This window comes from Opisthocomus hoazin, chromosome 18 (assembly GCF_030867145.1).
Source record: "Opisthocomus hoazin isolate bOpiHoa1 chromosome 18, bOpiHoa1.hap1, whole genome shotgun sequence".
NCBI lineage: Eukaryota > Metazoa > Chordata > Aves > Opisthocomiformes > Opisthocomidae > Opisthocomus > Opisthocomus hoazin.
In genome coordinates, this window is record NC_134431.1 from 10,917,491 (window position 1) to 10,933,453 (window position 15,963).

A 15,963-nucleotide genomic window follows, 5' to 3' on the forward strand; every position below is an offset into this window, starting at 1 on the left:
AGATGATACAAGTCCGTGATACCCACATAATTTTCATGTGGTTAAACCACTGGCAGCTTTTGTCTTACTTCTGGATTAAGATCTACATTATTAGTCATTTACACGTCTATAACAGGCCAGAAACAAGTATTGTTAATGCTATTAACAATTAGAAAAATTATTTTTCAAGCTTGATTAAGATGACATTGCAAAGTGAACTACTTAGTAGGGAATAAGTTTCCTTAAAGTATTAGTTCATGTCAGCTGGATTCTGCTGGTTTTATCAAGTGCTAGTGGTGTTAAATAAGAAATAAAGACCTGCCAATTAAAAGAACAAGTTTCCTTGTATAGTGTTGTATGGTAGACTGTGTATTTTTGTAACTGAGTACTAAGCCTGTTAGTTCTTGCAAGGAAAAAAGAAACAACTTGTGTTCTTCGCTACTTGCAAGTCATTCTGTTTCCTTCAGGCATCTTCACCTGAAATTAAACACTTGTTTTAATACTGATCTCTCTTGATTCTTGCACATATCGGTAGCTTGCTTAAAGCAGCGAAATAATTTAGGTGTTTTCCTACTTGGAGATTAATCACAGCTTTTGTGGAAGCGTCTTCTTAAGTGTCTCTTCCTGTAGGCCTTGCCTTGCTAGCTCAGCTCTGTCACATATCACAGTGTTGTGGAAATCGTGGGCTTTCACTTCCTTTTTACAAAGAGTTGCCGTAGTTTTGCATTTTTTTAAGTTTTGTAATTAGCAATAACAATTTTCTCTAGTATATAACTCCTAATTTTCATTATGATTTTTAATCTTGTGTAGCAGTTGTACCAAATGAGACTAGAATAATGGTGAATGCAAAATAAGGTATTTGTATAGTCTTGTAGAAGATTTTGTGAAGTGAAAGCTTTGAAGCATATGCTGCATGACTTAATATTATTCTGCCTGATTTGAATGTATCTTGTAAACAGCTATGAAAGACTTTAGTTTTACTATTGAAATACATTTGCCATTCTGCTGTTTTTGTTTTCCCTTATACACTGATTGTTTTCCCTTTGTAGAGTTTTTTTTCAGTATTCTGAAGCTGGCACAGGAGGACATGGTACTGAAGAACCTGTTAATTTTCAGCAATATTGAAATGTTCCTGCTGGAGACTCTAATGTTATAAAGAGCTGTGTGGTTTTCTGGTTTGGCTATTTTTAAAGTTTTCTATGCCTACCTTTTCATCTTAATGACATCCTAGGAGAGCACTTCAAATTCCAGCTCAGGCAGCTTAACTTTTTGAGTGAAAGCAGAATGCTTTTTGGAAAACTTTGTAGAAGAGATTTAGTGCAAAATTTTCTTTTTTCGTGTTCTTTAATGAAGTGTGATAAGTTAAAAGACTATGTTCATATCTTGTGAGCCTGAACAATTGACGAAATAAAATACCTGACCCAAATCTTTTTAGCAAGGAGAGATACTGGTATTAAAAAAAAAAAATCTCTGGGAAAAGCGAGTAAATTGTTATAAGGTTGAATGGGATCATAATGCTAAGGCAAAATGAAAGAAGGGGTGATGGGAAGAGTTACAAAAGCTGATTTTATTTCCAGCGTGGAGTAAAGTGGGAGAAACAAAGGCATTTAAAGGGAAGTGGTGAGAAAGGGATATTACTATGGGTACAGTATATACTGCATAAAAGAAAGTCTGAAAGGAAAGCTAGCTTCAAAGCTAAACTGTGTATTTTTTTTCCCCTGAGTTACAAAATCAAGTTATGGCTTTAATTTTGGTTTTGTTTTTGTTTTCTTTCAATAAATGAGCAGGAGAATCAACAGTGTATATATGGGAATATTAAAATGTCATCTGGAAGTGGTTCTGTTGCGCCTTTGGCTAAGGTTTCATAAGTTAACACTACCACTGAAAGACCCAACATGTCTCTTCCTCTCACTACCTGTTTTCTTTGTCAGTGCTAGCCTCAACATGGCTGTGTAATGAGTTGAGTGGACGAACTGATCTGAGCTAAGATGATATGGCAAAGAAATTAACAGTTAGCTTTCAACCCAAAACAATTTCCTGATTCCTTCCACTGTGGATGTCTGTCCTCTCACATGCAGAGGGTTGGCTTTAGAGGCATACGTGAGTGATGGAAAAGGGTAGACTACTTTTATTGCCAATGCCAGCTTATATAATTTTAAAGCGATTGTGAAATTAGTGTTAACTAAGAAACAGTTGTCACCCCATATTTTCATCATAACTTTGAAATGTGTTCAGTGGGTTTTATTTCAGATCATAATGATAAATATACAGTGAGTTCTATAATCACCTGGAAAGAGCTTGTATGGTCTGTTTAGTACGTACCTACTTCCAGGTGATAGTAAGTATGTTGTTGATACTGCAGTTTGCAACAGGCCCCTCTTAACCATTTCTGAAGGTATCTTAAATACATTGAGCCCTTCAAATGTTGTTTTTCTCTTTTGCAATTCATATGGAACTGCAAAATATTTGCGGTTGAGTCCTTTTTAAACATAGTATTTTGGCTTTTTAATGCCTAGTGTGCTTTTATAGTAGCATGATTGGCATAAAGTGTTAAGTGGTTTGTTTGCCTCTATTTTCCATTGGTTCTTGCTGTTGTCTTCTGTTACATTTCAGGCTATGTAGCACTTAGAGTAAAGATTAAGGACTGTGAATCTGTTTTGAATTAACTTATTCTTAGTGGTGTCAATGAACTTTGTTCCCGTCCTCTAACAGATGCTATTCCAATGTTTGAATCTTTGTGAGCATTATGAATGCAAGATGCTCAAGGCAGATATTAGAAGGGCCAGTAATGTCAGCAAGCTGCCTGCCTGAAGCATGTCTGCAGCTTTAGTCAGAGCAGGACAGGAACCTCTACACCTAATGCAAGTAGATATTTCTTTAATGCATCTTCTTCAAATTAGTGGAATTTGCACCTGCTTTACAGTCGTGCATTTAATGATTGCTACCACTAAACGGCCTTTTCAAAGCTGTAAGTTTGATATCAGTTTTAGATTGTCTCTGTGCTAGTCCTGAACATGTGGCTGTGTCAGTGGCCTCAGGCTTGTGAAACTGACTGTGCACACAACTTGCTAAGAAATGTCAGAGTTTGACAGAATTGTTCTGTAGGCCATCTGATGATTGCACCACGCAGGGAGGTCGCTCTGCTGTAGAATACACTTAACAAAAAAGCTAGCAATTATGTTTCTCTGCCTTATGAAGACTTCAAGAAATCAGACTCTCAGACTCAATGCTTACAGGTTTTTCAGAAATGTATTGCAGTAATGTGAAGTCACTGAGAACTCTTTCTTATTTGAAAAGAACGCATTTTTCTGTTGTTTAGCAGTGATCTTTCCAGAGTTAGCCTATGTGCAGTAAGGAGGAAGAGCGCTCGTTCTTTCTGAGGAGAAATTAGATGTGAAAATTCTGTTCCTTTATTTAAGCATGCAAAGGAGCAGCAGAAGGAAAACAGCTTTTCCACACAGAGATCTTTACCTCAGATAGATGTGGAACAGATTGTTAGCTGATGTAAACTTGTGTTAGCACCACTGAAATCCATGCATTGATTTAAAGCATCTGTGGATCCTTCTTGATAAACCTGTGGAGGTATTGAGATTTCTTCTGTTCAGATATGTACACAAAAAAGAGGCAGTGTAACTTTTGTGGGTAGGCTTTAACTCTTGTATCAGTAAAATTACACTGTGAATATAATGTGATTGTTTATGCCACCATGGAGATCTCACACAGAGTTTGAGAGACACAAGCATTTTAGGGAAGAATCTGAATAGTCTGACAGGTGTGGTCACTAAGCTGACCTCAAGATGCCAGCTGCAAACAATTTCTCTGAGACAATATGTATCATCAGCCTTAGTTCAGTGCTGCTCTAACATAGTTGCAGGGCTTCTGGGCCAAGTTGGGTCACATTCCTGCTACTCGGGACATGGCCTGAGCTCATATCTGCATTCTGCTGAATAGGCATTTAACTTCAGCCCACGTTATGTCCCATATGTATGTACACATACATGTTTGCCCTTGTGAAAACAGCCATGTTTAAGCACATTTCTTCCATAGCATAATTTGTTCTTTCTAGTTTTTGAATCACTGTTCTGGAAGTGACTAGGAGTTGAGTCCTTCCCCAGCTTGCACGATTGCAGACCTAGAATAGAGCACTCACTGGACACAGTGGATTTCGTCTCCTGGGTTCATGTGATTGCTCCCTGGATGACTTCTAGCAGCCTTTCCGAACACCCTTTCTAGAGTGGTGCATGTACTTTGTTGCCTCACTAGTAATTTGTGTTTCTCTTTTGCCTCTCCTCTCTGGTTCTCTGGCAAAAGGCTTTTGCCTTCCCTGTTGACATCTTTTTAGTGTTGGTGCAGAAGCTACCTCCAGGAATACCTCCATACCCGAAATCATTCTCTCAAATCTGTTGCAGAAGTTGGCTGCAAATAGGTCTCCAGAGGCATAACAACACCTCCTTTGAGCTGGGAAGTTGACTCAGGCTCTGTAGAGAATGGCATTCGCACCATTTATGTGGAATAGCTTTCATAAAGTAAAAGAGGAGTTGCATTCCAGTGACCATCTTCAGCCTATGCAAAGCACAACCTTTGGGGTGAACTTGTGTGTACGCTGCTCTTAACGTTTGCTTCAGTCTAAATCAAGAGTCTTGCATTTTGTATTCTACCTCTTGCTTACAAAGTGCATTTGTCATCTTACCTGTTCTTCCTCTTCCAGCACCCTTTCTTCTATCTAATGCCTTTTAATGCCTTTACATGGTAGCAATGCCCTTTGCCATGTTGTTCCAGGCAAGAGTGATTGTACCTATTTGAGGAGGTCCTTGAGCACTTTTATGAAGGGCAAAAAAAAAATCCTGGAGTTAGCCCAGCTGTTGGATTGATAACTACAATTTGTATTTCAGTGGCTACTCAAGTTTCCTTAATTTCATTACCAGGTGAAAGGATAAGAAACTTTATTTAGGAACAAGATAATTCCTTACAGCCCAGATAAAAAAAAAGTCTGCTAAGGCAGCTTTTGTTCTTTTTCTGATTTTACGATGACGATTTAAGCAAAGTAGCCCCAACAAATGGGACAACTTCACTTTGTTTGGCTTTGTTTAAAAAAAAAAGCAAAAAGAAAACAATTTTCATCAGGTTCATTATTTTAATGTTGGAGAATTAGATGTGATTAGGATACGAGAATAGATTCAGGATTTTAAAAATTATTTAAATTACAGTGCAAATGCAGGATTTGGGGTGGCCTTTTAATTTTACTGATTTGCAATTCTGTCTTTGAACTCTGTTCCATTTGTTTCTAAAAATGCGCTCAGAATAGAAGGTTTGTTCTTGTAGTTGCAATTCTTTACTGGGATTTTGTGAACAACAGTCTTTAATTCTAAACTTCAGTTAAGAGTGAGAGTCTATCGGCTTTTGTCCTCTGCAGAGGTGGGTATGCCTGGGCTCTTGGCTTTAAGCAGACGCTCTCGTAGCTGTTGAGTTTTTCTGGAGTTCTGAATATGGGCTTCTTTTCCGATATGGGGAAAATCATTCAGTGGCTGCCAAAATCTGACCTTCTGAGCAGCTCCTGATTTTCTTTCATAGTGTTCTCTCCACTTCAGAACAGTCAGAGAGCCTTGGTTTGTTTTGTTTTGTTTTTTTTCTTTTAGTATTTGCTAATGGGTTGGAGTTTGGGGGGTTTAACCATTTTTCTATCAGTGAATAATGTGGGCTGTAACTTCAAATTGACTTCTATAAATCACGCTTTGTCGTTACATCGCAGTAAAAGTGTTAGAATAAACCTTTCTGCCTCAAAACTTGAGTGAGAAGCTCGGCAAGGAACTTTTGCTGAAGTATGCATTGACAGTATAGGTTGAGGAGCCTGATGGCACAGAACTCGTTGTGAGATCTAGAACTTGGAATCTGTGTGAAGGCACTTACTTCATCGCTGGGGTCACTTCCTGGTGCTGGGCAGCAAGTCCCTCCCACAGCCTCCAAACTGTACACATTCAAGACAACGAATTCTGTGCATCTGGTTTTTGAACTGTTGAAGCTGGTGATGCAGTGGTTGCCTCACAACTCCCCAGCGCAGCCTGGGCTCCCCAGCAGGACGGCAGAGGCGGCAGGGCCGGGCGGCGGTGTGGAACCAGGCCGACACGCAGCCCTCCGGCCGGCCTGGGCCCACCCAGGCCCCAGCCTGGCCCCCGTGACCGTTTTTCTCCCCCCAGGTGAAAGAGGTGGAAGAGACAATCGACGAGCTGCTGGGGAGGCTGGACGAGTTCTGCGGGATAACGGACGCGGTACGTGACCCGAGGCCCTGCCGCCGCCGGCCCTGAGGGCGGGAAAGCGGCCGCGGCGCGCACGCGCGCAGGGCGGCCATCTTGATGAGCGCGGCCGCCGCGGGATGGGCCGCGTCCACCAGGTGGCGCCAGGGCGCGCGCAGGCGGGCCGCCCCCGCGGGCACCGCCCCGCCGCCGGGCGAGGGCGGGCGGGAGCGCGGGGCGGGGCATGCGGGGCGGCTCGCGCCGGTTGTGCCCTCCGCGGGCGGGGCAGCGGTCCGCGGCGCCGTTCACTCCGGTGCGTGTTTTCCATGGCCCGTCCCGTTGCCTGGGTGGTGGTACGAGGCCTTCCGAGGAGCCTGCTCCGGTGCCTCGCCGGCTGCGTCGTTGTGAGGCAGGGCGCTGGGCTGGCCGAGATCCGAGCCTTACCCTGAGGTCCACGGCCACCGGCCCCTAATTCAGGGCGCCTGTGCTAGGTGCTCTGCAGGTGCCACAAGCCAGTTGTGTCTACTGAGGGTCTGCAGGCAGAGTATGGGGGAGAAGTTGGTACGGGTGGAGTAATGAGTGGGGAGTGTAATTAACGATGAGGGTGTGAGTGATAGACAATGCAACATTCGTAGCAGGCCGATTATCTTTGCCGTTGTCAGTACCTGATTGTTGGGGACAAACCATTTAGAGCAAGAGGTGTGTGGTACTCTTTAGCTTCCCCAGGCTTTCCGCATGAAGTGGTGCTGTCTGAAGGCCACGTGGGTTATGGTGTTCACGTAAAAATAATGAATGGGATTTTTGCAGTCAACTTTTCTTTCCTTTCTTAGGCTAAAAAATGTGAAATTAGGTGGAGGAACTGGTGTTGCATGTTAACCCTTCCCAGGTGTTTCATAGCACGCTAGCTCAGATAGCATGGACCAAATTTACCTAGAGGGGCTTCCTCTTATAATCATCGAAGCGCAGACCATCTTGCCTTCTGTTAGCACCTACCACAACATTTTTCTATGTCTTCAAGCATCTTGTATAATGCACGTCACTGGCAAATACAATGCTTGCTAATTGTATTGAATGCACTTCTAATGGCAAGAGGTGACCAGCCAACATCTCCTCAGGGACTTGTTCCCTATGAGCTATTTTGTTGGATAATTCTTAGGAAGTGTGTAGATAAATGGACAGGATAAAGTGAAGCAGATAAGAAAATTATGTGACCAATTATGTTTCTTGGGCAGTTGGAAAGCAATCTTGTGGCTTTATTCTCACCAGCTTTGGTGCAAATGAAAGGCATTGGCATGCTGGCCTTTCTGCATGTTGTCTTCTGTTTACAGAACAAATGCTGATACGGCCTTCAAAGTATCTTTCCACTTTTCTGTTCATGTATCCCGGTGGTGTTTGGAGAAATGTTTTTACTCTCAAGGACAAAACTCATAAGTCAAAGCAGTCTGGTGTGGTCTGCAAGAACCCACTGAAAACTCAAATTAACATGTTTGACACAGTTCATGAAAATATAATCAGCTAACTAATTATTATTATCATTTTGTTATGAGACAGATCTTTCTTGCACCTTGGATGTGAATTCTGCATGAGAGAAGTGAGGCCATCATGCTTGTTCTAGGTAAATGATCAGCAATACGGCCAGTTATTAATATTTTTTCAATTTTTATCAGAGGTTTCTGGTTTTGTTGTTGGCATGTCTTACTTATGGAAAGGAGGCATCATTGCTTCCAGAAGGAAGTGACATAGAGTGGAAAGAAACAAAAGCTTGCCTCATCAAAGTCTCATATGGTTAGTAGGGGACTTAAAAGGAGAAATAGCTGCCTTGTAAGAATGGTTCAGTATTAGTGGCTGTTTAGGCAGTTCATTTTCCATTCAGCTTTTGACAAAAATAGCTGTAAAGGAGCATGTGAACCTCAGAGCATGCAGTCTATTTTTTGATACATCCTGGCTTACATTTGTCAGCTTTAGATTCTCTAGTATGGCACATTTAGTCTGTGCAAAATGTGGAATACAAGGGATTGGTTTCTTGGGCCAAAAAATCCTTTGAGTTCATTCCTGAAGGGTGATGATTGCTTCAGTGATACGACATCACCTGCTCAAAGCAAGTGGTTTGAATCAGTAACTCTTCACTGCTGATTGTAGTCTGTCTCATTTACTGTTAAGTTCATTCACTCAGTTCTTCAGTTTGGGAGCTTACACTAAGATTTTGTATGTACCTTATGCTTTTTCCCATCAATCAAGCATGCACCTTACTTTTTTGGCTCCCATATAGGGAAGATGGTGAGCTTGTTCAGATGGATCTAGTGAGCTTTTAAACCTCCTGTGAGACTGCTTCTCTTGCCAACCTTTTCTACAAAAACCACTAGCCTAGTTTCAATACACTATTTTTGCATTGCCCCTGAAAACGTTTTTGCACAACCTGCAGGCTGTGAATAATTTCCTACTATGCAGATTATTGACCTTATCTGGGAACATCAAAGCACTGCAGTCAGTGTGCTGATTCTGTGCCTTTCTATCCAGTACCTATGATGTAAAGTTCCTTTCAGCAGCACATCAAGTGGTATCTGGGAATCTGATAGATATAATGTAGTATTTTGGACTGATTCCACCTTCTGTGCCTAGCAATAATTTGGTCTTTTGTCTATGCCAACAAAAGGCAAGGGGAATCTTGCTTATTTCAGTTGGGCATTCATTAAGGTATTCACATAGAGAGATTTGGCTTTTCTCCTTTGAGTGTGCTGCTGCTTTTTACTTACAAGTACTCTTGGTGCATACATTTGAATATTGCAATGAGCAAAAGCCTGGATCCTCAGTGCTAGGAAGACAAAATGCTATTTCCAGTGTCACAGTGTTGTACCTGGCTAGGCACAGCATGGCACATAAAATGGACACTCGTACAATAGGTACGTTACGGTGACGATGTAAATACAGTTCAGCATGCCTCACAGTTGCCTGGAGCATCTTGCAATGAAAAGACTGTGCAAGAAGAATTTTAGTGCCAATTATTTGACTTTTTGTGTTGTCTTCCTTAGGGCACTGACATCAACAAAGTAAATGAGTGTCTTTTAAGTGGCTTCACAGCCTCTCAAGTATAATTATCAAATGGTGATCTTTAAATGAGCTACAATTTGAACCAGTGACATAAAAGCAAAAAACATTCATCCTAATAACCAGACTCTTGGAAACAATATGAGAACAGCATATACATGGGTCATTGTTGGTTGCCTTTTTAGATATAATTCTTTGTGCTTCTTGTATATCTTGAAGCATGATTGAAAATGATATCTATTCAGACACGCACAGCTGGTTTAGTTACATGTGGAAAATCACTGCTTCCATTTCTTTGCCTCCTACTGCTTGAAGAAGATGTATGGATAGATACAAAGTCTCTGCTTATATTTGATACTCCTTCTTTTTTTTGATACGCATGTTGAACCTCTAGCATCCTTGCCAGTTTGTAAAAACACAGGTTAGCGGTTCTGAATCCATTGAACCTTCTTGCAGAACTTGCCCCAGGGAAATGATGTGTCTGTAAATCGTGTTTTATTATGGTTCCACAGGCCAGCTGCTAACTGCTTATCTTTGTCTCACGGAATTCCAGTCTGGGAACCTCTTTCCTGAAGCCCTAGGTGTGAAAACTGGTTTCATCACCGGGCAAAAGAGAGGAAGGGGTCATTTCGTTTGGTTCGCTAGGGTTTGCTAACTTGTCCGGAATATACCAACCTCAGTTTTATTTTTTCTCACCACTGAGCTGTTCAGTTTAGAGTGGTTAATGTCACTTGTGATCCTTTTATGTTACTCTGTGTTAACATATGGGATTGAAGGCTGAAAAAATAATAGATGCTTTCAAACAAGTCCCTGCGACAACTAGAATTTCCACAGTATCTTTGACTCTAGCAACGTTTTTTTTCTTCTGACAAAAGAATACTTTTACAAAATAACAAAATAACGAGAATCTGTGCTTGTTTAATTGGTACAGGTTGAACTGCAGTGTATGCAAGGATTAGGTCTCGCTGTCCTACGTGCAATGTGCCATTCCTGGTTTGTGTTGTAATTCATCATTCATACTCTGGTTGTGCTGTCTCCTTACTGACTTTGGTGCTGTTGGTTTGCTATCTCCTTGAGCTTAGTCTTGCTGACTTGAATTAGAAACCAAAGCTCAATCAAACCTTCCCTCCTTATCTCCTCCTCTAATTAGCATAATAAAATCTAGGAAGAGGAGTACAGGTTTTTTCCCCGTGGGCGGCTGTGCTCTGGTCCTTCTGCTGAGCACTTGGCTACATCTTGAGAAGGATGAAGTAAAATATATTGCACAAGGGGAAATAAATCTTATTTTATAATGTCGGGTTTCAGACCAGTCCTGCTTTCTCTGGCTCATGAGGTTGCTGTACCAAGAGAATCATTTCCCTTTGTGATGTGCCGACTCCTCTGTCACTGTGGTTCTGCAGACTGCTGCAGAATGTCTATTCTTGAATCATATTTGCATATCATTTCATTTCATTGCAGGCTGCTTGCTGGAAGATCAGCTCTCTTGTGTCTTGTATTGGTCGTTTGCTTTTACCCTCAAAGAAAGCTTAGATTTGTTCTGTGTCTGCCCTGACCTTGTGTTGATAGTTTCTGTATTTGGTCTGTAAAACTTCTCCCTCTTTCTGGCTACGTCCCAAACTGTGTTTATATTTACAGTAGTTATCTAGAATTTAGCTCTAAGAGTGGCTTTTCGATAGTTGTTTCTCAGACCAACATTGGCAAACAAGTTAGCTACCTTATCTTTGGAAAGTCCAGGCTCAAATTTTAATCTGATGTAGTTTACCTGAGTATGAACCTCACCTGAGACAGATCACTAATCTGTTTCTTCACATGTGCTTTATGAGAGGAGGGGATTTTGCCTATCATTGACTCAAAATAATTCGATAGAACAACCTGGGAATTCATCTGCTTCAGCTCCTTCATTATGTATTCATTCTGTGTTTTTGTTTAACATTAGGAAATACAAGTCTGACTCCATTCACAGGGATCCTGCCTGAGTGTCTGTGCTCACTTTCATTGGATATAAAGTACATACTGTAAAGATAACAGAATGTGTTTGTGTCTACAGTTGTGTCACTGCTGGGGCAGGTGTTTGTATATATCTTTGGTGGATGTAGTGCTGAGACCAGTAATACAGGAGTTACTGTTGGTTTGTTTACAATAGAAAGCTACTACTGTTTTGATATGTCTATTTGATCTCCTATTACAGAGCACTGATAGCACTATAAAAGCACTTAATCTGCAGGTGCTTATTCTGGTAATAAAAATACCATAAAATCTTACTGTGAGTCATTTTATATGTATATAGCTTTGTCTACACACAGCTTTTAAAAACACAACTTCTTTAAAAAAACAAACAAAAACAAGTGAGTCATATGATTATCAGTAAAACATCTGAATACCTATTAGAGTTTATAAAGCATGGTCTGTGGATTAAATGACTTATAGCAGGCATTTATGCTTGATTTGAGAGTGTAGATTAAATCTCAAAACGCTCAGAAAATTCCCTGCAGTATTAGCCCAACTCCAGATTCTTGCCATTCTAGCTAAAAGATCCTTACCCTTTATGGAGTTGAAGGAAGAGTATTTTCTAGTTCAGTCTTTGGAACAAAAATCACCTTTGGAGAGATCATCATTCCTCTATATTCTTTAAGTCTATTAAAATTGTAGGCAGGATAGCTTTAATCCAGAGTGAACCAAGTTCTCACTGTAGTTGACAAAGAAAACTTGTATACAATTGGGCTCAACTGCCTCTCTTATTTCTCTTGTCAGTGGATTACTGCTCTGTTTTACAAATTTGGATGGCTATTTGGGTGTTTTAGTGGAGGTTTTCTTGATTTTGCTTTTATCTTTCCCTTCAGAGAGCTCTTTCCAGTTGTCTTATCCATCATTTTTGGCTTGTACATTCCATTAGCTATAGTGCTCTGCTTGGAGGTATATGTTATTGCCACCTGACACAGCACTTGCAGTTGTTTATATATGAAATTGGGTAATTCTTGCTAATACAACACGTAGCAGGGTTTCAGCTAAGGTTCAGGCTCTCGCATGGATTCAGAAACAAGCTTGGTTGTATTAGGTAATGAAAGCCCCATAAAATCTTTCCTATATTAGGGCACTTACTATTGTGGAAACTGATGGGCTAGGAAGCAGAGGCTTTCTCTGAGATGCCTACACAATAAAGTTGTGTGAAAATTCTTGCTGTCCTGAGAACTGTCATCCTGACTCCCTGTTGAAGGCAAGATATTAGAAGTGGTGTACTCAAAGACGTGACCCAGGACAGCCATTTCTTTGTTTCTGTGTTAGTGCTAGTCTGCATTGCAAACTGAATTGTATTATCTAAGTGTAAACAGTCCTTTGCAGTTCATAGCTAAGAGTGACCCTTCTGTTACCCCTCAGTTAGGACTACTTGCCATAGGCTAACTCAAATACTTTTCAAAAACTAGTAAGTAGTAGGAGTTAGCTCTTCTCCAGCAAAATCAAAGCTTGACGGATGGTATAGAGGCAGTTTTCATTTTAAATCCATTATTTTCCCGTGTGTCTACAGTATTTCATAACAGAAAGTAGATGATCTCTTGGGAGGAAGACTGTGAAAATTTGGGGAGAAGCGGGAAGGATCTGGTTGCAGTTTTGGTGTGGCAATCTTGTCATCTGCTATTGGGGTTTTTTGTTGTCTCATGGATTACTTGAGAAAGTAAGTTATTTTCCCAGCTGTACTTTATAACATACTGCAAAAGGGCCCTTGTGATCTTTTTTTTAAATAGGTGTTTTTTGCAATAATCACATGAAAAAAATAGTGAATTGAAAAATATAATGTAGTGTTTATCTTCAAGATTCATCCTCATGTGAGATGCTTTTTTTTTTTCATGCAGATTAGAAGTGATACATCAGAGATCCTGGACGAGACCATTCCGCTCATCAAAGACAAGGTGGTGGAAATGAACCACGTCTATGCCAAAGTTGATAAATTAGAGGTTTGTTCATTGCATTAGAAAATTTACATCCTTCTTTTTGTGTGTTTTATAGGTCAACTGTCCAGGTATTTATATGAAGCACTCAGATGTTTATTGTCCTCTATTGTCTTATGTTTGTTTTTAAATCAGTGTGTTTATCCCATGGTTAAGCACGTATGGATGTTTATGGTTTTGGAACATCACTGAGTAATTTATTGCTGTGTATTCTACAATTCCTAGTGGTGGATTAAAAGCATTCGTTGTGATTTTGATGTTAACAATAATGCTAATAATGTTAATTTGTTTTGTGACTTGAAGGAGTATCTGTGAAACCATTTATAACTTCAAAAGTTCAAGTCTCACATCTAGTGCTGGACATACCCATTTTAAGTTGTTGATGATTCGCTTATGTAGTAGTGGAGAGATCTCTGAGCTCCCATCTTCTGTTGTGTATGTTTTGATGTTTATTGTATCCTGAATGAGGGAAGCCACTATGACTCACTAAGATGATACCCTCACCATATTTAGTAAGCTGTATGTTAAAATTTGTGTCAACTGAGGGCAAGTTTGCCTCTGGGAAGAATATAATGAAAACATGATGAGATAAATTATGTAATGTTTAAAATCAGTTTTAACTGACTCAAAGTGAAAGAAACCAAGTGTTTGTGGTGTTAAATCTGATAGGCAGTGCTTAAGCTTCAGGCTCTACCCCTGTACAACGTAATATCCTCTGGTAAGGTTTACTACGCTGGGAGGGGCAAGGCAATTGACTTAGCTTTTGGCAAGTTCTCTTTATGTGCAATTCATTTTTTGTAGTCTGCATTTTTCACCTACATTTGATAACAGACTTATCAAACCACTTCATATTTTATGGACTTACACAGCACCAGAAGAAAGCTTCAGACAGGAAACTGAGGCAAGGCATTTTAGAACAAAAGTGGGAGTCAACTGTTAACCTGCTTAGAAGTCTGTCTAGTTTTCAGAACTGATTACCCCAGTCCAAGAAATAGCTAGTGGATTTTCAGCATTCTTGACAATTTGACCATACTTGAATGCATACTTAAGCTAGGACTGTGAAAAATGGCTAAATGAATCAGGTATCAAACCAGCTGTTTCTGGGAGAGTCTCACGCATTTAGGTCTTTTTGCAAATTCCATACTTATAGGTGGTTGGGATTTTGGGGGGAGTGTATGGCAGGGTTTTTGTCTTTGAACAGTACTCCTTATTGCTTTTTTCCCTCTAATACAGGGAAAGGAACCCCCCACACACACACTTCCTGACCCCATTCCCTTAGTACAGCTGAAGGGATGTAGTAATTTGGAATATGAAGAAAACACTCTTTTGCTAGGCTACAGGTTGTCCTTGAATAATGCAGCAGAATTTTGTTGAGAGGCTTTTATTGGTTATCAAGGGAGGATAATACCTTGATGGGCTGGGAATCAGTTTTTCTCCCCAACATTTCCAGCTGTAATGGCAGTAATCTGAGAGCGCAAGATTAAACTGGCAATTTGAGCAGTAGTTAATACTTTAATTAGAACTTTTAAATTTAAAGCTTAGCATCCATGGGGATTTTCAAGGGAGAAATTAACTTGTACTCCCAAGAGTAGGAAAGGACAGGGCTTTTTTGTAATGGTTACATAGGATGAGAATCTGCTGGGTTTTAATTTTGATGTTGCCACTGGTACATTTTGGGCAATTAATTTACCTGTTCAGCCTCACCTTCCCCATGCTTAAAATGGGCAGTGCTCAACTTCTCAAAAAAAACCCAACAAACCACAAACCTGAAGCTTAATCATTAATAGAGAATGTCAAAACTCTTTACAAACTGTTCTGTATTTTGACAAATAAATACTGTGTTCTTTCTAGTTGGCTTTCCCTTATGGCTCAAATTTCAGCTGAAACTGAATACATGTATGTTTTAGGTCAGTAATTCCTGACATTTTTTCAGCTAAAATCATCTGTCGTTATCTTTTCCCTGGCTTTCTCTCTCTCCTACTGCTTTGACCACTTTCTCACTCCCGCCAGTAGTAGTAGTGTCTTTGTGGGTTCTGAAGAGCTTTTCACCTCACTGCTGAAATGTTGCCAAACCTTTAGACACTATGCGAGTGCTTACATGCTCTGTGCTGAAACGGGAGTGAAAGTCTGCGCTTAGCTAAGGAGAAAAATTAGCCTTGGGTCATGACCAGTGGTTCTTCTCACGGCTGTAAATACCTGTACCCTGCTTAAGGGTATGTGCCCCTTGGATATTTATATGAGCAATAGTATACTCTGAAATCTTGTTAAAGCTTTTTCTTTGACTTCTGGTCTCTAGCTAGGATAATGTTAAAACCCAGCACCAATGCTTTTAATTTTCATTAGGTGTTTTTCATCTCTCCACAGGCATTTGTTAAAATGGTTGCCCACCATGTTTCCTTCCTAGAAGAGCAAGTGCTTGAAGCAGAGAAGAGCCATGGCACCTTTCTTAATACTGTTTGCAACTTATTTCCGTGTGTGACTATATCATCATTTAAAAACGTGAGTATATTTAAAATTCTTTCCAGCAGATGGGAAAGTGATGTTAAATACCCTTTCTGTATCAAATGTGGCCTTACAGCCTATTTAATTATTAATTTTAAGTGGTGTAAAAGAACTAGCTGCAGTTTGCTTCTGTAAATGGATTTATTTTACTTTTTAAAATATTTTCAATAATATTCTCTTCTCTTAAGAGTTGCTGATTAGGCATTGAGTAGTTCCAACATTAATTTTTGAAGATCCCTACATTTTGCTCCTGAATGTAAAGA

General features: G+C 40.2%; 1 protein-coding gene across 8 annotated transcripts in view; it reads left to right on the forward strand.

Moving 5' to 3' along the window:
• The window catches only part of BCAS4 (breast carcinoma amplified sequence 4), a 46,316-nt gene that overhangs the window by 1,554 nt on the left and 28,799 nt on the right, over positions 1-15,963 (forward strand). For 7 of the 8 annotated variants that reach the window (XM_075438537.1, XM_075438543.1, XM_075438539.1 and 4 more), the window contains exons 2-4: positions 6,174-6,245; positions 13,103-13,204; positions 15,563-15,697. In XM_075438537.1, coding sequence (XP_075294652.1) covers positions 6,174-6,245; positions 13,103-13,204; positions 15,563-15,697 — 309 coding nt within the window. The remainder of the gene's footprint in view (positions 1-6,173; positions 6,246-13,102; positions 13,205-15,562; positions 15,698-15,963) is intronic. The other variant, XM_075438544.1, reaches the window with a different exon arrangement.